This window comes from Hemiscyllium ocellatum, chromosome 22 (genome assembly GCF_020745735.1).
Source record: "Hemiscyllium ocellatum isolate sHemOce1 chromosome 22, sHemOce1.pat.X.cur, whole genome shotgun sequence".
In the NCBI taxonomy this organism is placed as follows: domain Eukaryota; kingdom Metazoa; phylum Chordata; class Chondrichthyes; order Orectolobiformes; family Hemiscylliidae; genus Hemiscyllium; species Hemiscyllium ocellatum.
This window is the reverse complement of record NC_083422.1, coordinates 49,951,586-49,972,831: the sequence shown is the minus strand read 5'-3', so window position 1 is coordinate 49,972,831 and position 21,246 is coordinate 49,951,586. Positions and strand designations below refer to the sequence as shown.

Here is a 21,246-nt window from a genome sequence, read left to right as displayed (position 1 = left end):
TAGAAACAGGCTATTTGGCCCAACAAGTCCACCCAGACCCATTCCCCTACCCTATTACTCTACATTTACCCCTGACTAGTGCACCTAGCCTACACATCCCTGAACACTGTGGGCAATTTAGCATGGCCAGTTCACCTCACCTGCACATCTTTGGACTGTGGGAGGAAACCGGAGCACGCGGAAGAAACCCACGCAGAGACAAGGACAATGTGCAAACTCCACACAGACAGTCGCCAGAGGCTGGAATCAAACCTGGGATCGAACCTGGGTCCCTGGCGTTGTGAGGAACTGTGCTAACCTTGGTGGTTGATGGGAAGATTTGACCGAGGTGTTCAAAGGCTGGTCTGATTTATTCAGGAGGAAACTGTCTCCAGTGACAGGAGGCTCATAGGTTGACGGTATTTTCTAAAAGAACAGGAGGGCAGGGGGAAGAGGGTGTGGTAAGTGGAAAATTGCTTTTTCTGTAGCGAGTTGTAATCTGGAACGGTATCTTAAAGAGCAATTGAAGCAGATTCAATGGTAATATCAAAAAGAAAAAATTTTTCAAAAAAAATTACTGTGCTGGAGGAAAGAGTAGGGAGGTGGCACCAATGGGAGAGCTCCTTCAAAGAGTCAGTACATATGGACATAATGGCCTCCAGGATTCTCAGGTTCACAGAGTTTCTGCACAGTATAACATCGCTTCAGACTTCACTCTGGACTTAGCTGACTAGTTGAAATTAAAGGACTGTCCACTGAGCATTATCTGAGCCTTTACACGGACTGTACATCCCATGAGAAAGAGGAGATTGGAAAGGAGACATCGGGATAGAGCCGGCCCACGGGGCAGGGAAATGAAATACTGGAGAAACAAACCTGACTAAGACTGATGGTTGGCCATGATCCTGTTTGATGGGCCAAACGGTCTAACACTGCTCCTATTAATCCAAGTTGAGAGTGTGGTGCTGGATAAGCACAGCAGGTCAGGCAGGGATTCCTGATGTGGGGCTTATGAACAAGACGTCAATTCCCCTGCTCCTTGGATGCTGCCTGACCTGCTGTGCCTTTCCAGCTCCACTCTCAACTCTGATCTCCAGCATCTGCAGTCCTCACTTTCTCCAATTGGTCCAATTCTACATTGGTTAGCGCTGATAGTTCAGCACGGACAGCTTTATATGTAACCCTGTGCACTCCCTGTTCTGGGACTGTTTGATAGGGACAGTGCAAAGGTAGCTTTAATTTCAGTTTTAAAAAGTATAGGGAGCTTTACTGTGGATCTAACCCATGCTGGTCCTGTCCCAGGAGTATTTGATTGAGGTGGGGGAAGTGTGGATGGAGCTTTACTGTTGTCAGGATGAACTTCCTTCCCCTTCTTTGAGTCAGAGTTAAAGGAAATGTTTACAGATAAAACTGGCAACAATTATATATTGAAATACTTACTGCAATGCAGCATCACGTGGATTAAATCCAGCATTACTGGTTAGCAATGTTAAATCAATGGTAAAAACACACGCAGGCTGGTTAATGAGTTTAATACAATCATTCAGTGTTCAAAAAGGAAATAGGTGAAAGTGGAGGGGACTAGGGAAGGAGGCTGCAGTGTGTCCATCGACTAGATGTGAGCTGCCAGGCACAGGGAGGATCTCGAGGTGGTTTGTGGGGGATATTCAGTCACACATTCAGCTGGGATTACACCATGCTCGCTCCACAATGTTAAAAGGAACAAAGCTGACAGCATGGGCTGTAACAACATCACACACTTCCTGCCCATCCCTGCCCTTTCCCCTCTCTGCACCCACTTCCTCTCCTCCGCCCTCCTCCCCCCCCCCCCCACACTCACTCCCTCTGTCTCCTGCCCTTTCCACTCTGCACTCACTCCCTTTATCCCCTGCCCTGACCCTCCTCTGAACACTCAGCACCATCCCCCACCCGCATTCACACCCTGTCCCCATTCACCCCACCACCATAGCTTCACAACAGGATTAACCTCTCCGTCATTGGCCTTCCTGTAGTTTGACACATCATTCAGCTCAGTCCTCTCTCCTGAAACAGTCACTTGGTTACCTCACTGGGAGAAGCACACTTGGGCTTTTGAACTCTGGGGGTGCCACTGTCCCATTGTTTACCAGATATTTGCATGAAGCCTCCTCCACACACCCCAACCTCGTCACTTGATCCCTTGTCTTAACTCCATTCCAACCAACTCCTTCTCCCAACCAACTAAGCAAGTTCCCCTTCTAGCCACTCCCACCTGCTTATCCCTTCCCTCTCCCCTTCTCTCTCACACACACACACACACACACACACACACGTCCCCCCCATTCAAAAGCAAGGACAGGAATACATGTGGTGTTGGACACAGCTAGAACGTGCGGGGGTGGAGGGGGGTGTGAAGGTGGAAGGTTGCAGGGTCAGACTTACCACTTACGATATATTGCCCTGGCAGAGGAGCACGATCAACAGGAGGGGGGGGGGAGGGGGAGAAAGAGGGAGGAAAAAAGTGAGTTACTGGGAGAAAACATCAGTAAGATCCAGGCAGCAAATCAGCAAAAGACCAGACACTGAGACAACTCCATTACCCGCAGGGTCAGACCAAGGCTCCTTAGAAAGCCTCTTCCAAACCCGCAACCATCGCCAGCGAGAAACATATGGAGCAGGTTCACTTGGGCAACTTCAGGTTCTCTTCTGAACCACTCATCATCCTGACTTGGAAAGATATCACCATTCCTTCATTATCGCTGGGTCAAAATCCTGAAATCCCTCCCTCAAGACTTTGCGGGTGTCCCTAATACTCCCAGGACTGCCGCGAGTCAAAGTGACAGCTCAGCACCATCTTCACCAGGGCAATTAGGGAGAGACCATAATGCAAGCCCAGTCAACGATGCCCAAAACCTGCGTACGTTTTATTTCACAAAGAAACTCAAGGTCGGATATTTTGTACGCATTATGAAAACTGGCTTTGAAGGTAAAAGCTGGGTCCAAGGACAGGGACGATGTTGGAAGAACAACTTTCTGATCTGACAACATCTAGGGAGCTGCAGGAGGACATTCAGCCCCTTGGCCTGCCATTCAATGAAATCATGGCTGATCTGGATCCTCACTTTGTGAATAACCTCAAAGTAACAAAAACATAAATCGATGGGTCTCATATTGAAAATGACGGTCTGAGTGCCAAATATCTGCTGCATTGTAGAGTACGGTGTTATATTTCTACTATCCTTGGTGTGATCCCAAGTGTTTCCTCAGTTCACTCCTTACAGCCTGGCTCTGAACGCATTTTTTTTTTAAAAAAAGGTTATCTTCCCTTGTCCAAAATTCTCCCACCAGAGGAAAATAGATCTATCTGTCCTGACATTTACTTTAAAAAGCCCAAAAGTCTAAATCAAATCATGCCTTAACCCCCTGTATTGCAGAGAATATAATTGTAAATTTATTCGATTGCTGACATTTGAGTCAGTGGGACCCCTGTAGGGTTGCCCCACACAGTGCAGGGTTGACAGAACACTCACTGCAGTGCAACCCAGTCTTCCCTCTCTCAGGAGGGTGTGTAAGATCCATGACTAGGGAAGAGATGTGGTGCTGCTATTCCTGGTCAATTTTCTCCTTGATTCAGAAAATAACACCGATTATTCGGTCACAGTTGTTACGTTCTTTCTGGGATCTTGCTGTGCACATACCAGTTGCCGTGGTTTCCCCCCACTGGCTGTAAAATGTTTGGGGATGTTGGGATGATGGAAGTGCTCTGGAACAGTGTGAACCCGTGTTGAAGATTCCTGTTCGAGGTGACATGTGACTGGGTGCAGCATTGAGGGGGATTTGTAGAGGGGCACACAGTCCACACCCACAGAGAGGCCGGACACTTGGTCACAACCACCTCTTTAACTTCGTCTCAGTCACAGGTAGTACTCTTCTCACCTCACAGTCAGATGGGCCGTAGTCAGAGGGATTTGGGCATAAAACCCAGGACAATATTGCCAATGCAGTGGTCCATGACCCAGTCAGGTGGGTCTCAGGGCACTATGTTAAAGCAGCAGCTTGTCAGACGGTCTCCCTGGGGACTGTTTGTCTGTCAACAAATATCATTGGGAAAAAAAAAATTGAAAACACCAACATCCATTATGAATCACATTGTGGGAGCTGGCTGTGTGTAAATTGGCTGCAGCATTTCCTATATTCCTACAGCACATATTAAAAGTACTTCATCAGCTGAGAGGTGCTCCTAGACATCCTGAGGTGGATAAAAGGTCTGACAGAATCACAGATTTTTATTTACCCACGTTTTGGTAACTGCAGTTTAGAAGGGATTTGTTGACAGTAGGACAGCTGGAACACGGGATGACACGTTAAGAATCCTTTAGAAACATGTTAACTTTCTCTCTAGCTCCCTGTGAGCCATCATTTGCTCTCGTCTTACCTCAGGTGATCCAGGCATGTGTTAATATGCCCCTGAATCTCTCTGTCCTTCTCATATATATCCAGGAGAGCGATAGCTTCCTCATGATTTTGACAGTAAACATTGTACATATCCTCAAGCTCGTTCCTGAAGGATAGGAACACATGACCTGCACAGGGTAAGAAAGTGCAAAAGTGATTCTTTAATCGATTGATGAGGCATACAGTCCTTATTCCTAAAATTCATTCGTGAATTATTAATAAATTGAATCATTCAGATACCAAAACCTTCAGTGGCGAGCTCTTCAAAACGCTGTGGGTGAGCCTTGTAAAGATGTTGAGGCAAATCGCTTATTGCTGAAGTGATAAACATGTCGAGAATGTTGCTCATCCTCCACAAAATGTAAGAATCATAGAAAGCCTACAGTGTGGAAGCAGGCCACTCAGCCCATCGAATCCACACTGACACTGACCCCGACCAACAATACCCCGGCATTTGCATTGGCTAATCCCGAGTCAAAATATCCCTGGACACGATGGGCAATTTAGCATGGCCGCCAATCCACCTGACCTGCACATTTTTAGACTGTGGGAGGAAACCAGAGCATCCAGAGGAAACCCACACAGAGAGAACGTGCAAACTCCACACCGACAGTCACCCGAGGGTGGAATTGAACTCAGGTCCCTGGTGTTGAGAGGCAGCATTGCTAACCACTGAGCCACCGTGTCGCCTAGAGAGGTTAAATGATTTCCCACTGTATTAGGAATTCTTTGAGTAAGTGATTTATTCTGTGGATGCAGGGGGCATGGTGACTATGCTGTATTTAGATATGCGGAAGGCATTTGGTAAAGTGTCACATCAAACCTTATCACAGAAAATAAAAGCTCATGATTTCTGGGGTTGGCACACTAGCTGGAGGGAAGATTGGCTGGCATACAGGAATCAAAGAGTGGGCAGGACATCGAGTGGTGTGCCACAGGAATCAGTGCTGGGACCTCAACTATTTACATTTTATACAAATGACTGGAAGGGAAGAATGGTTGAAAAATTTGCCGATGACATAAAGATAGGAAAGTAAGTTGCGAAGATGACGTAAAAGAGGAACAAAAGGATAGAGACAGGTTAAGAGAGTGAAGAACAAAATGTGGGAAAATCTGAATTTGTCCTTTTTGGCAAGAAGAATATTTTAAAAATAACATACTTTCTGAATAGTAAGAGCTTGCAGAGCTCTGAGATGCAGTTTGGAGGAAGTTTACCAGATAACATGAAAGGGTTCAGAAAAAAATTACAAGGATTTTGCCGGGGTTGGAGGATTTGAGCTATAGGGAGAGGCTGAACAGGCTGGGGGGTGTTTTCCCTGGAGCGTCAGAGGCTGAGGGGTGACCTTATAGAGGTTTACAAAAGTATGAGGGGCATGGATAGGATAAATAGACAAAGTCTTTTCCCTGGGGTGGGGCAGTCCAGAACTAGAGGGCATAGGTTTAGGGTGGGAGGGGAAATTTATAAGAGAGACCTAAGGGGCAACTCGTTCACGCAGAGGGTGGTATGTGTATGGAATGAGCTGCCAGAGGAAGTGGTGGAGGCTGGTACAATTACAACATTTAAAAGGCACCTGGATGGGAATATGAATAGGAAGGGCATGGAGGGATATGGGCCGGGTGCTGGCAGGTGGGACTAGATTAGGTTGGGATATCTGGTCGGCATGGACAAGTTGGACCGAAGGGTCTGTTTCCAAGCTGTACATCTCTATGACTAGGCCTAAATCCACTGGAGTTTAGAAAAGTAAGAGGCAACTTGATTGAAATAAATCTGACCCTGAGGGGGGTCTTTAACAAGGTGGTTGGGGTAGTGGGGGGAGGGAAGAATGTTTCACCTTTTGGGAGAATATAAAACTGCAGTGACCGTCAAAAATAAGGCCTACTCCTGCTCCAATGGGAAGGTGGCGAGCAGGGGGTGGGCATGGTTGTTATTCAACTTTTTGCAAAAGGATCACTGGACCAAAAACATTCACTCTGTTTCTCATCCCACAGATGTGGCCAGACCTGCTGATTTTCTCCAGCATTTCTGTTTTAATTTCAGATTTCCGGCATCCATAGTTTTTTTGTTATTTTATGACCGTACCTATACTGTCTGTACCCTCCAGCTCCCTCAGCAGTCGCTTGGAGACCTCGATAACCGTCTGAATGTTTCCGAAGAGAGCCTCACAGTCCACCTGCTGTAACTGAGAGGAGAGGGAAATACATTAATTCCGATAGCGAGGATGACTCCCCTCATTGTGCCCTATAATCAGTACCCTATACTCCAGAGGGCAGACACCCCTAAGCACCTCATCATGGTCCAACGGATATTGGTTCCATATCGGACAGTAGATGTGTTCTGATTACAGATGGTGAGAAATTAATCCTGGTCGATTCTCTCAGTACATTATTGACTGAGTGTCCCGCTGTCAGAAGATCAGTGCTTAGGGTGCGCTGCACTGTCAGAGGGTCAGGACTGAGAGAATGCCACACTGTTGGAGGGTCAGCACCAAAGCAGCACCACAGTGCAGCAGGGCCAGTGCTGAGAGGACTTCAAGTGCCGTTGGAGCTGCACTCATTGAGGACACTATTCCCATTGCATGTGAGCCAATGATGAAGTGCTGATCAAATTTATTAGTAAGTAAATGAGCTGACCAACTTTGCTGGCCCTCCCATTTGCCTCCCGCCCTCACCTGTTTGTTCTGGAGGGGGATCAGCACCTTGTCCACACACATCTCCAGGTCCTTAATGTAATCAGCCTCTGTCTGCAGCAGCTCCTCAATGACCTTTGCCCTCTTATCCATCATCTTCTGACTGGGGTTCTCTGGTGGGGCTGGTTCCAAAGAGCGGTGATCATTGGATAAAAGTGTCATGTCTGGGAGGGGTCACAAGCAAAGAAAAAGGGAAGAGGTTAATAGACATCACTGGCACGAATCTTACCCCTAGAATGAGAACATTCTAGAGTTGAACACCTCCTTTATAAAACTCTCATCATGTTTTTATAATTTCTGACTTCATCCTGTACTGTTCTATGTCTTAAAACAACATAGAACAGTACAGCACAGGAACAGGCCCTTCAGCCCACCAGGTCTGTGCTGCCATCCTAAATTAATCCCATCTGCCTGTGTATGGACTGAATCCCTCTAATCCCTACCTGTATTCTTAAACATTGCTACTGTATCTCCTTCTCCCATCTCCCTCCACATTCCAGGTAGAATTAGAATTAAAATCCCTAGTGTCAAAACAGGCCCTTCAGCCCAACAAGTCCACACTGACCTACCAAGACCCATTCCCCTACCCAATATTTACCCCGACTGATAACCTATATTATGGGCAAATTAGCATGGCCAATTCACCTAATTTGCATATCTTTGGATTGAGAGGGGAAACCGGGGCACACAGTAAACCCACGCAGACATGGAGGGAATGTGCAAATTCCACACAGATAGTTGCCCGAGACTGGAATCAAACCTGGGTCCCTGGTGCAGTGAGGCAGCAATGCTAACCACTGAGCCACCATGCTGCCCTCTGTGTTAAAAGAAAAACTTTGCCTCGCTCATCTCGTTTAAACCTATGCCCCCTAGTATTTGGCAATTCCAGCCTGGGAAAGGCCCAACTATCCATGACTCTCATAATTTTATACACTTCTATCAGGTCGCCCTCAACCTTTGAAGCTCGGGTGACATCAATCCAGGTTTGTCTAAACTCTCCTTTGTAGCTAATGTACTCCAATCCAGGCAACATCCTGGGAAACCTATTCTGCACCCTCCCCGAAGCATCCACATCATTCCTATAGAGTGGTGACCCGAATCACACACAATATTTCAAATGTAACCTAACCAGAGTTTTATACATCTGCAACATTGAGTGCAAAAGTTGGCAAGTAATGTCCTAACTAATGAAGGCAATGTCGCATACCTTTTTTCCCCACCGTATCCACTTGTGTTACCACTTTCAGGGAGTTATAGACTTGCACCCCAAGATCCCTCTATACATCAGTGCTCCTAAGGATCCTACGATTTCATCTTGCATTCCTCCCCCAATTTCATCTCACACTTGTCCAGATTAAACTCCATCTGCCATTTCTCCACCTAATTTTCCAGCTGCTGTATCCTTTGACAATGCTGTTCACCAATCACAACAACTCCATTTTCAGGTCAATTGCAAACTTACTAATCAGACCACTGACATTTTACAAACAGAGGTCCCAGCACTGATCCCTGTGAAACACCACTGGTCACAGGCTTAAGAAAAAGAAAAGATTCACATTAATATAGTATCTTCTATGACCACCTCATATCTCAATAAGTTTTGCTGCCGATGAGTTAGTTATTTTAGTTAACATATTCAGACATACCACTGCAGCAGGCGGGATGTGAACCTAGAACATCTGACTCAGTGGAAGGAACACTACCATGGTGTCACCACCAATGAAGTATGTTTACAATGTAGGGGAGGCGATGGTGCTGTGTTAATGAGTCATAGAGATCTGGGTTTAATTCCCACCATGGTAGATAAAATGTGAATTTAATAAAAATATCTGGAATTAATAAAAAACTGGTCCTCAGCCTATGCAGTCTGTAGCTACTGATAATTGTTGTTAAAAACCTACTGTTTTACTAATATTGGGGAGAGAGAGACAGAGAGAGACAGAGAGAGAGAGAGAGAGAGAGAGAGAGACAGAGAGAGAGAGAGACAGAGAGAGAGAGAGACAGAGAGAGAGAGAGAGAGACAGACAGAGACAGAGACACAGAGACAGACACAGAGAGACAGACACAGAGAGACAGACACAGAGAGACAGACACAGAGAGACAGACACAGAGAGACAGACACAGAGAGACAGACACAGAGAGACAGACAGAGACACACACACACACGAGACAGAGTGAGCGAGAGACAGAGATAGACATAATGTGAAGTTCTACTGGACCATGGGACTGCTCTCTCATTAGAGATAACGGGTGGGGTTTTAACACGAGGGTCACTATGCCTCAAGCAATGAGAGAGATCGAAAAGGAGAGACCTTCGGGTTAACCTCAACTGGTGCAGGAACTGAACCCAACACACTGCATTGCAAACCAGCTATCCTGCCAACTGAGCTAACCAACCCAGGGAGACAAAATGAATGTGAGACAAACGATGTGAGACAACACCGGTCACTGGCACAGACACTTTACAAAGACACAATCTCGCAGATTCTGGTCGGTACACTCACTGAGCTAATAGAGAGAGTCAGTGTCCCTTCTCCAAATCCCATTGACCTGTGCAGAACAGACTCAGCCCAGACATGGAGTCCATCAAACTCTAACAGGGCTGAGCTTTTGCAATGCCTCCAGCTACTCTTCCCTCTTGGTACACGGGAATCTCACAGCGATTGCTGCAATTAAAAGACACACACAGACTAATGACACAATGGCTTTAAACAGGACAGTAATCCCTTCACAGATTAAGTCTCATGAACCATATGTTCATCAGGGTTTAATCCTGTTACCACTTACAAGTAGACCAGGTCCCTCGACCCTGCATTCCCTGTTCAGTTTCGGTAATCTCACCACCCTGTTCCTCCTTCCACACAGTTCTCCAGGATTGTAACCCAATCCGAGTGGACACCCATTGGCCATTACATTCATCTAGTCAAGTGGGAGGCCATTTGGTCCCTCTCGCCTGCTCTGTACTGAACAAGATCACAGCTGATCATCTACCTCAAAACTGTTTCTCTGCTTGATCCCTGCATCCACCAATACCCTGACGATGTTATGAGTTCATCTCTTATTCTCTAAATGCCAGCAAAGGCAGACTTTTTTCTGATCAACTTCTCCTTAACCTCAGAATCGGCCCAAGAATGCTTGGTTGCTCGTCCCAAGACTAGAAGATCCCTTAAGGAAGGAAAGCAAAACTGTGTGATCTCACCAGAGTCCATTGTAATTATAGCAAGACTCCCTTACTCTTACACTCCAATCAGGTGCCAAGAAACAGCAATATGTCATTCACTTGCTGTGATTTGAAAACAAGAATATCCACATTCCTCTGAATACCTATACTTTCTAACTGCTCATCGCTTAAAAATATTCTGCATTGCCATTCTTCCTCAGTGAATAATTTCTTACTTCCATCAGGCTTCCTGTCCACTCATTTCAGTTCTCCATGTTCCTTTGCAGCCTCCCTCCCTGGCTTGGCATCATTAATAAAACTGGATTTGCTTCTTTCTGCTACCTGGGGGAAAATTGCATGTTTATACCACACTCCAAAGGCTGGAGTAGAAATTCCAGGCTGACACAGGGCAATGCCAAGGATCTGCTGCACTGCTGGAGGGTCAGCGTTGAGGGAGCGTAGCATCACCAATAATTCAAAATCGGCCCAGTTTCTCACCCTCCCTTGCTCTGTAACCTCCTGTACTCCTTGGAGATCTCTACACTACTTTAATACTGGCCTTATGCATGTCTTTGGCTTCCATCAATCAAGTATTGACATTCTTATCTTCAGCTGCTTGGGCCCTAAGTTCCTGAGATCTCTCCATGACTAAGCTCTCATCGACCCTTTCACCCTTGCTATCCCATTAGCCTCCTCTCTCAATTGTGATCAAAGAGACAGAAGGTGTTACCGACAGTGACATCAGTGGTGCTGAGAGTCTCAATCTGAGCCTCAATCCTGGGTCAGTGTCGCACCTTTCACCTTTGAGTCAGGAGGTCATGGGTTCAAGTGTCACTCCAGAGACCTAAGCAGATCACCTGACCTGACCTGACCCTCCCAGCACTGATAGAGGGAGGAACACACCTTCCCCAAAGGATGATGAAATGAGATGGGTAACAACTCAATCCTCGCAGAGTAATCACCCAATCAGCTGATGCCTTGGGGTCAGGCTGAACACTCAGATGATCCAACTATTGGATGTACTGAATGAGATCAACTGGATCACTGTGTGGCTGCCTCTCTTGCTCATACAAATCAGAGAGAGATTAGAAAATTGAACAGTGAACAAAAGCTTCATTGAAATGGATGGTGGAAGTTTGGAAAACTTTCTTATAAACAGCAGATGTCAGAACAATGATTTCAACTCTGAAACCAACAGAAGAGTTTTGCCAGACGAGCATGTCAATGGATAGGGAGCTCAGGTGATGGGAGTTAACAGAGGGATCAGTTATAATCTATTAAACTGTGGGCCTATCTGCCTTTACAATTGGATGGATAAAGAACTCCCAGATCTACTTTGAAGCTAGAAAGGGAATTCTTGATAAGTCAACAGTTACACCTGAGTCATAGAATCGTAGCGCTGTACAGCACAGAAACAGACCTGTTGGTCCAACTCATCCATGCCAACCAGATATTTTAAATTAACCTGGTTAAAAATCGCAACACCAGGTTATAGCTGAACAGATTTACTTGGAAGTACTTGCTTTCAGAGTGCTGCTCTTTCATCACGTAGCTAGCTATCTGACGAAGAAGCAGTGCTCCAAAAGCTAGTGCTTCCAAATAAACCTTTTGGACTATAACCTGGTGTTGCGTGATTTTTAACTTTGTCCATCCCAGTCCAACACCAGCATCTTCTCATCATGGCTACCATCGACACCACTAAATTAACCTAGCCCCATTTGTCAGCATTTGGCCCATAACCCTTTAAACCCTTCCTATTCATATACCCACCCAGATGCCATTTTAATGTTGTAATTTTACAAGCCTCCACCACTTCCTCTGGCAGCTCATTCCATTTACCCACCACCCTCTGCATGAAAAAAATCTTTCCCCTCTCACTTTAAACCTAGGCCCCCTAGTTTTGGACTCCACTACACTAGACCTTATCTATTCACCCTTTCCATGCCTCTCATGATTTTATAAACTTCAATAAGATCACCCTTGAGCCTCTGATGGACCAAAGAAAATAGCCCCAGCTTATTCAGCCTCTCCAATTCTGGCAACATCCTTGTAAATCTTTTCTGAACCCTCAAGTTTCACAATATCCTTTCTATACCATGTAGTATTCTAAAAGTGGCCGAACCAATGTCCTGTACAGCCGCAACATGACCTCCCAACTCCGGTACTCAATACTCTGACCAATAAAGGTAAGCATACCAGATGCTTTCAAGGACCTATGAACCTGCACTCCAAGTTCTCTTTGTTCAACAACACTCCTCAGAACCTTATCATTGTGTGTATAGGTCCTGGTCTGATTTGCTTTTCCAAAATGCAGCACCTCGCATTTATCTAAATTAACCTCCATCTGCCATTCTTCAGCCCATTGGCCCATCTGATCAACATCCTGTTGTATTGGAGGTAAACTTCTTCGCTGGGAGAAAGTGAGGACTGCAGATGCTGGAGATCAGAGCTGAAAAATGTGTTACTGGAAAAGCGCAGCAGGTCAGGCAGCATCCAAGGAGCAGGAGAATCGACATTTTGGGCATAAGCCCTTCTTCAACCTTCTTCGCTGTCCACTACACCTCCGATTTTGGCGTCATCTGCAAACTTACTAACTATACTTCATATATTTACGTCAAAATTATTTATATAAATGACAAAAGGTAGTGGACCCAGCACAGATCCTTGTGGCACACTGCTGGTCACAGGTCTCCGGTCTGAAAAGCAACCCTCCACCACTACCCTCTGTCCCCTACTTTTGAGCCAGTTCTGTATCCAAATGGCTAGTTCTCCCTGTATTCCACGTGATCTCACCTTGCTAATCAATCTACCATGAGGAACCTTGTCGAATGCATTACTGAAGTCGATATAGATCATGTCCCCCGCTCTTTTCTCATCAATCGTCTGTTATTTATTCAAAAAACTCAATTAAGTTAGTTAGACACGATTTCCCATGCACAAAGCCATGCTGACAATCCCTAATCAGTCCTTGACTTTCCAAATACATGTAAATCCTGTCCCTCAGGATCCCCTCCAACAAATTGTCCACCACTGATGTCAGGCTCATTGGTCTATAGTTCCTTGGCTTTTCCTTAAATAGGCACCTTTCTTAAATAGGTACCACCTTGAGCATTCCGGTACCTCACCTGTGAGGTATCAATCATGCAAATATCTCAGCAAAGAGGCCCAGCAGTCACTTCCCTTGCTTCCCACAGAGTTCTATGGTACACCTGATCAGGTCCTAGGGATTTCCCCACCTTTATGTATTTTAACACATCCAGCACCACCTCCGCTGTAATATGGACATTTTTCAAGATGTCGTAATTTATTTCTCCCAAGTTCTCTAGCTTCACCACAGTAAACTGGGTGGATTGCTCTTCAGAGGATCGGTGTGGACTTGTTGGGCTGAAGGGCCTGTTTCCACAATGTAAGTAATCTAATCTAATCTAAACGCTACCAATGTCATGAAAACAAACTAATTGGTCATTGCTACATTGTTGTGTCTGGGAGCTCACTATGAGCAAACTGGCTGTGTTTCCCACTTAAAAAATTTATTAACTGTAAAACAGACATCCATAGGTCATAAGAAGTACTGTATCAATGCAAAGTTCGGTTTAAAATCTAAATGAATGGCAGAACAGGTTTGAGGGTCTGATTGGCTGCCTCCAAATTGAACAGCTACCCAGGATACACAGCAGAACAATTCAACAGTCACTAAGTCACTCTGCCCCTAGATATCACAACAACTTGTCCATGTGCTGTAAGCCCTGGATAACATCCAGGTTCAGGCTGATGAGCGACAATGAACAATTGCATCACACAAGTGCAAGGCTCTGTCAAGAGAGAGTGTCTAACCATCTCCCCATGACATTCAATGGCATAACCATCACTGAATCCCCCCACTCCAACCGGCCTGGGGACTAACAGCCACATGAATACAATGCCTACAAGAGCAGCTCAGAGGCTGGGAATACTGAGCAACTCACCCACAAAGCGTATTCACCATCTAGAAGGCAGGAGTGGGATGGCACAGTTCCCACTTGCCTGGATGAGTGCAGCTCCAACAATACTCAAGCTGCTGCCCGCAATCCAGGAGAAAGCAGCACCCCCTACTCCCTGTGACACACAACACACCCACCTTCTTCAGCATTCACTCCCTACACCCCAGTGATGCTCAGTATCAGGTGTACACCGTCCATAAGATGCATTACAACTCCTCACCAGGGATCCTGAGACAGTGCCTTCCAAATCCCACGCCCACTACCATCTGAGGGAGGAGAGGTAGGGGCAGTGGGACCACCACCACCTGCAAGCTCCCCTCCGAGCCAATCACCATCCTTCAGGGTTGCTGGATCAAAATCCTACAACTCCCTCCCTAACAGCATCGTGGATCTAAATCGAGCCCATGGACTGCAGCAGTTCAAGGTGGCAGCTCACCACCACCTTCTCAAAGGCAATTCAGGAAGAGCGATAAATGCTGGCCCAGCCAACAATATCTACATTTTCTGAAAGAGTAAATAAAAGTTACAACACTTACGGTGCTGGCTGTAAATAACAGCATGAGGTCCTGCGGTGCTAAAGGAATAAAAGCTTTCCTCTTTGGCTAAGTGTCTAATTATGTACCATGGGATGCTGTTTGCTCATGATAAAAGGCACTACACAAATGCGGTGCTCTTGTTGTGTAATACCAACCAGCAGGGAATGGGGAAAATGAGCAGCCGTCTTTGGGAGTGGTTCTTGAGCAGAAACACGTTAAGACTTGAGCTCTCGTCCTCCCTTCGAGAACCAATCAAACCAGTTCCACAAGAGGTGTTGCTCTCCTGCGCGTGAGGTGGGTCTGCGGGTTACCAGGCATCCGAAGGAAGGTGAGCAGTGGGTGGCAATGAGGTGGTGTGTTCATATCCTGTGGCAGTGATGGTACACAGCTGAGACCAGCCTGCCCCTCAGTCAGCATAATGACGGATTGAGGAAAGGAAAGGGTTCAACAGACCACCCACCCCCCCCTACTGTTAAACCACAATCTTGTGCCGCTGGGAGAGATGCGTTTAAAAAAACAAGCTGGGCCAGGATATTCCCATGTTATTGGAAGTGTGCAGACTGGAGTCTCATGTTGGGACCTGAGGAACCCGAGATGCAGCACAGTCTGTGGGAATTACACAGGAAACTGCCGATTCCGACAGGTAATTTCCCTGCACCCCCCTTTAAATGCCAGAAAAGCTGGAAGGATCTGCTTCTGTTAAGCTCATAGTAATGCAGAAGTCGGACAGAAAAGTGTAACTCCTGGTAACTATTAAAAGTCAAAACGTGTGACGCTGGGAAAGCACAGCTGGTCAGGCAGCTCTTCATCAGAAACATCAACTCCCCTGGCTCCTCAGATGTCGCCTGACCTGCTGTCCTTTTCCAGCACCACACATTTTGTCCCCTGACCTCCTCACTTTCTCCTGGTAATTAGTAAGCCAACATCTTCTCAAAATCACCAATCCTACACCCTGCCTCCAACCCCAACAAGTTTCCACTCAGCCCCTCCCCTTCTGTCCTGCTGGCCTGAATATACCTCTGTCCATACCCCACATTTCTGAAGGAGCTGGGATTGGAATTCCTGGATAGGAACACAGAGCTCAGTACTAACATTTAAAAAAACTCACTCCTCAGTTTCCGGGCCATGACCACTTTTCTGAGGTGGGCATTTGTCACCACAGAGACAGACTGAGTCTATAACTAGCAGTTATACTCCAGGGCTGCTACTCAACAGTAATTCCACCTCACACCATCAAGAGATCCAACAAAAACTTGAATTTACATAGTGCCTTTAATGTATGAAGCTCTGAGACACTTCACACACAAGTGTTGTCAGGTTTTTTAGATTAGATTAGATTCCCTACAGTGTAGAAACAGGCCCTTCAGCCTAACACCAAGCCTCCGAAGAGCAACCCACCCAGACCCATTCCCCTATGTTTACCCCTGACTAATGCACCTCACACCAAGGGCAATTTAGCATTGCCAATTCACCTAACCTGCATATCTTTGGGCTGTGGGAGGAAACCGGAGCACCCGGAGGAAACTCACGCAGACACGGGGAGAACGTGCAAACTCCACACAGTCACCTGAGGCAGGAATTGAACCTGGGTCCCTGGCATTGTGAGGCAACACTGCTAACCACTGAGCCACCGTGCCGAGCCACATAAAGATATAATCGGGACAAGTGACTGATAGCTTGGTCCAAAAGGTTGTTTTTGAGGGATGTCCTGACGGAGGAGGTAGAAGTATAAGGAACCTCTGGAACTTAGAAGTCGGATAACTCCGAAGATAACTGTTCTCTCATGGGTCCTAGCTGGCCACTCTCATTCTGAATTTCAGAATGTGCTGTCACTACATCCTCACCTGCACAGAGCACTGTCATCCCTCATCCCTGTGCTCACTGAACTCCAATTAAAGTAACGCCACAATTTCAAAATCCATATCCTTGTTAAATCACTCCATGGCCGTGTTCCTCACTCTGTCTCACTATCTGAGTCATCTCTGCTCTAGCTCCATAATCCACCAAAATATCTGCACTCCTCAAATTCTGACCTTGCGCATGTCCAATTATAACTGCTTCACCACTGGTACCTTCACCCTCAGCTGCTTGGGCTCTAAGCTCTGGAACTCACTCCCATGAGTCATTTTAGAATGTTTTGTACATCAGAAGTGCTATATAAATGCACTTGTTACACATGTTATCATAGTACCATAGAATCCCTACAGTGTGGAAACAGGCCATTCAGCCCAACAAGTCCACACCAACCCTCCGAAGACTATCCCACCCAGACCCATTTCTCTACTCTATTACTTTACATTTCCCATGACTAATGCACCTAATGTACACACCCTTGAACACAATGGGCAATTTAGCATAGCCAGTTCACCTAACCCACACATTTTTGGACTGTGGGAGGAAACTGGAACACCTGGGAGGAAACCCACACAGACATGGGCACAATGTGCAAACTCCAGAGACAGTCCCCCAAGGCTGGAATCAAACCCAGGGCCGTGGCGCTGTGAAGCAACTGTGCTAACCACTGAGCCACTATGCCGACATTTAAATGTGCCCACTGATTCCCGAGGAGTCCGCAGTAAAAAAAGAGAAGAGGCAATGGATGTTTACACACACACACATTGTCGACAAGAACAACACAACATCCCAGTCTAAACCACACCTTCACCAACAATGCTGCTGCCAGGGAATTGTCAGTGAGGCGGTAAACCAGCCTGTTCTTCTCCCCTAGGGGATGTCAAGAGTTCCTCTCCACAATCCAACTTCATCTCTCAGTTTCTCTGCTCCCTCGGGCTGAATGACATGGGGTTGAGTCACACCAGAGGAAATGGCTAAGCTCCGCTCGGCCCCAGGTGAAGCTCAAGCCTGCTCCACCCAGTAGTCAAGGATCTCAGGCACCTTGTCACATCTATCTGCCACACCAGCACATCACACTGTGGATCAACAAACATGCAGCAACAAGTATGTAGTTGACTCCCAACTGCCCTCAGGAAGGGCTCAGCAAGCCACACTGGTCTTGGGCAATTAGGGTCAGGGAACAACTGCTGATCTTATCAGCAACACCCACATCCCACGAAAGAGTAAACAAGAAAAATGCCTGTGTGATCATGTACACGTGGGAGTGTATATGTGCACACGCTACTGCAGGTGTGAACTCAAGACAACTGGAAATGCAGGCATCTGTACGTGTGATCCTACATGTGCACATGTCTGTCTGTCTAAGTTTGTATGTGGATGCGTGTGTGATCCCTGTACTTGCAGGGGTCTGCGCATCTGAGCTTGTACATGGGAGTAACTGTGACCCTGTATATGAAGGTGGTTGGGGAGCTGAGCTTCTAAGTGCTGGCTTCTGTATGTATTAGTGTGTATATTCAGGTGTGTGTGTGTGAGCTTATATATGCAGGTATCCATACGTGTGACCCTGTATATGTAGACATCTGTACATGTGAGCTTGCATATGCAGGTATCAGCACATGACGCAGTACATGCAGGTATCAGTACATCTGATCTCGTACGTTGGGGTCTGTTTGTGTGACCCTGCACACACAGGGGCCTCAGAATATACGAACAAGCATTGGCACACCCTCCCGCACCCCTCCACTCACACATTATGGACACCACCCCCAACCGCCCTCCATGCTCAGACTTGGAATGTCAGGTGTGGGCAACAGATTATCCAAACATTCCTTCCAGGTTTCGGATTCATTTCCCCAAAATCTGTTGATTCCTAAAATTTCAGATGACAAAATGGTACCTCGTAAATTCCCTCAAAATAAAATCAAACTTTAGTCTCTAATTCTCAACGGTCACTAACATTCTCAAAACGATTAATTCAATAGGAGCCTTATTAAATTGATCAACTATATATTCTACATATACAGAATCATTAACTCACTGGTGTTATTTATTGTTTAAATTATATTTTATATAGTGAGCTGAAGACCTCCCTTAAGGCAGATTCGTCAAATATAAATATTGTGGCTACATGAACAGGTCTGAGGTTGGGCATTTTGCAGTAACTCTTCTCCTGACTCCCCAAGACCTTACCTAACATCTACAAGGCACAAGTCAGGAGTATGATGGAATACTCCCCCCTACTTGCCTGAGTGAGTGCAACTCCATGCACCACAACCGAAAGTCAAGATCCTAACAATCAGTTTGGGAGGAGGCAAAACTGCAGTGCTCCAACTGAAAGCTCAGGACCCCCAAGCGGGGTTCCAAGCTGAAAGTTGGGGGGTCACAACCTCAGAGGAAGTTGCCATGGAGACTGGCCTCACCTTTCTTCCTCCTTGGCCACAGAGAGGTCGTCCCTCCCCTTCCCTCCTTCTCCCATAAATGATCCCACACCTTCACCAACAATGCTGTTGCCAGGGTATTGTCAGCGAGGCGGTAAACCAGCCCGTTCTTCTCCCCTAGGGGATTGTCGAGGAGTTCCTCTCCACAGTCCAACCTCATCTCTCAGTTTCTCTGCTCCCTCAGGCTGAATCACGTCAGAGGAAACTGGTGTCCCTGCTCCACATTCCGTCCCTCAGCTCGCAGACCTCGAAAAGGGGTCACACCGTGGGAAAGAAAATTCAGAAAGCGAGGTGTGAAGAGGGCAAGGAGTGAGCTCTGATTTGATGGGTGGGGGGCGGGGGAGAGAAGGGGGTAAGAGCGAGGTTGTACAGTGATGCTGTGTCATCAAACACTGAGCTGGGAAGGGACAAGACACAGATGTCACAAGGAGGCAAGATCAATCGAATAAAACAAGTGACGAAGAAAGAAATGATTCAGTTGGACAATTTAGATAAAGGGTGGGCTTTAGCTGGCTCACCCTCACACACCATCATCTCTCTTCCCACACACCCACCCTCTCTCTCTCTTCTGGTGTAACTCAGACCCCAGCCTGGAGATGGACAGCCCCTGGCCCACACTAACCCAGTGTCCTGTCCTTTTACTCACAGACCACTGAGTTGACCTTGGAGGCTGTGTCTTTTCTTCGCACTGGTGACTGGCAGTTTCAAAAATGGCCTCTCGGCTGCACCCACCAACACACACTCTGCACACACCCCCGCCCCTCTGACCACTCACTCAGGCCTCCCACTACTGACTAACTGCAGAGGTGACATTAGCATCTGAATAAAGGGAAACCCAGTGAGAGTCACAGGCTGTTGGAGCCACTGAAAACCTGGAGTCCAGGATTCCCTGAGGAGTTGGAAAATTCCTCAGTTAATGCTTTCCTCCACCCATCTGGGTCTCCGGAATATCAGACCCTCCTGCTCCCCTAGGCCTCAGGATCGCTGCTGAGATGGAGGGACTGAAATCCTGGGTCCCAGTGTTACTCATGGCCCAGATTCTGGCTCTGCACCCCGAGCCCCAGCCTGAGTACAGTGGGGCCTCTTAAAACACTGGGTCCTGATTATTGACAAGTGTGGAGTGCTGGAAAAGCACAGCAGGTCAGGCAGCATCTGAGGAGCAGGAGAGTTGATGTTTCGGGCATAAGCCCTTCATCAGGAATGAGGCTTGAAGGCCAGAGGGCTGAGAGACAGCTGAGAATGCAACAGGTAGATGAAGGTGGGGGGAGAAGGTGATAGGTTGGAGAAGAGGATGGAGTAGATGGATGGGAAAAATGACAGACAGGTCGGGAGAGTGGGGTACAGAGTTGGAGGCTTGGGACTGGGATAATGTGGGGGAGGGGAAATGAGGAAATTGGTGAAATCCACATTAATCCAGTGTGGTTGCAGGGTCCCAAGGTGAAAGATGAGGCATTCTTCCTCTAGGCATTGAGTGGTAAGGGTTTGGCGGTGGAGGCAGCCCTGGACCTGCATATCTTTGGGGGAGTGGGAGGGGCAGTTGAAGTGTTCAGTCACAGGGTGGTGAGATTGGTTGGTGCGGGTGTCCCAGAGATGTTCTCTGAAAATATCCGCAAATTGTGGGGAGAGGGAGTGTGGTTGCAGGCTATGGCAGGCGAAAGTGCCAGGAGTGGGGTATTGGGGGGAGGTGGTTCTGGCAAGGGAGTCACGGAGGGAATGGTCTTCTGAATGCTGATAGGGGTGGGGAGGGAAATATATCCCTACTGGTGGAGTCTATTTGTAGGTGGCGGAAGTGGCCATGATGTGATGTATGTGGAGGTTGGCGGGGTGGAAGATTAGGACCGGGGGGGGCTTCTGTTCTGTTGCATTGGACCTCCCCCCACATTATCCCAATCCCAAGCCTCAACTTGGCACTGCCCTCTTGACCTGTCCATCACCTTTCACATCTATCCGCTCCTCCCTCCTCTTCGACCTATCACCTTCTCCCTCACCTTCATCTACCTATCGCATTCTCAGCTCCCTTCCCCCCACCCCCCTCCCATTTATCTCTCGGCCCACAAGCCACATTCCTGAAGAAGGGCTTATGCCCGAAACATCGATGCTCCTGCTCCTCGGATGCTGCCTGACCCGCTGTACTTTTCCAGCATCACACTTGACTTTTTTAGTTTGTAGGATGTTGGA

The 21,246-nt window shown here is 47.0% G+C and overlaps 1 protein-coding gene across 3 annotated transcripts in view; it reads right to left on the bottom strand.

The window, feature by feature from the left end:
* dnmbp (dynamin binding protein) overlaps window positions 1-21,246 on the bottom strand; it is a 109,539-nt gene that overhangs the window by 17,089 nt on the left and 71,204 nt on the right. For 2 of the 3 annotated variants that reach the window (XM_060842201.1, XM_060842202.1), the window contains exons 5-8: window positions 7,083-7,264; window positions 6,494-6,593; window positions 4,394-4,541; window positions 2,401-2,418 (exon numbers count right to left, since the gene is read on the bottom strand). In XM_060842201.1, the coding sequence (XP_060698184.1) occupies window positions 2,401-2,418; window positions 4,394-4,541; window positions 6,494-6,593; window positions 7,083-7,264 (448 nt within the window). The remainder of the gene's footprint in view (window positions 1-2,400; window positions 2,419-4,393; window positions 4,542-6,493; window positions 6,594-7,082; window positions 7,265-21,246) is intronic. The other variant, XM_060842203.1, reaches the window with a different exon arrangement.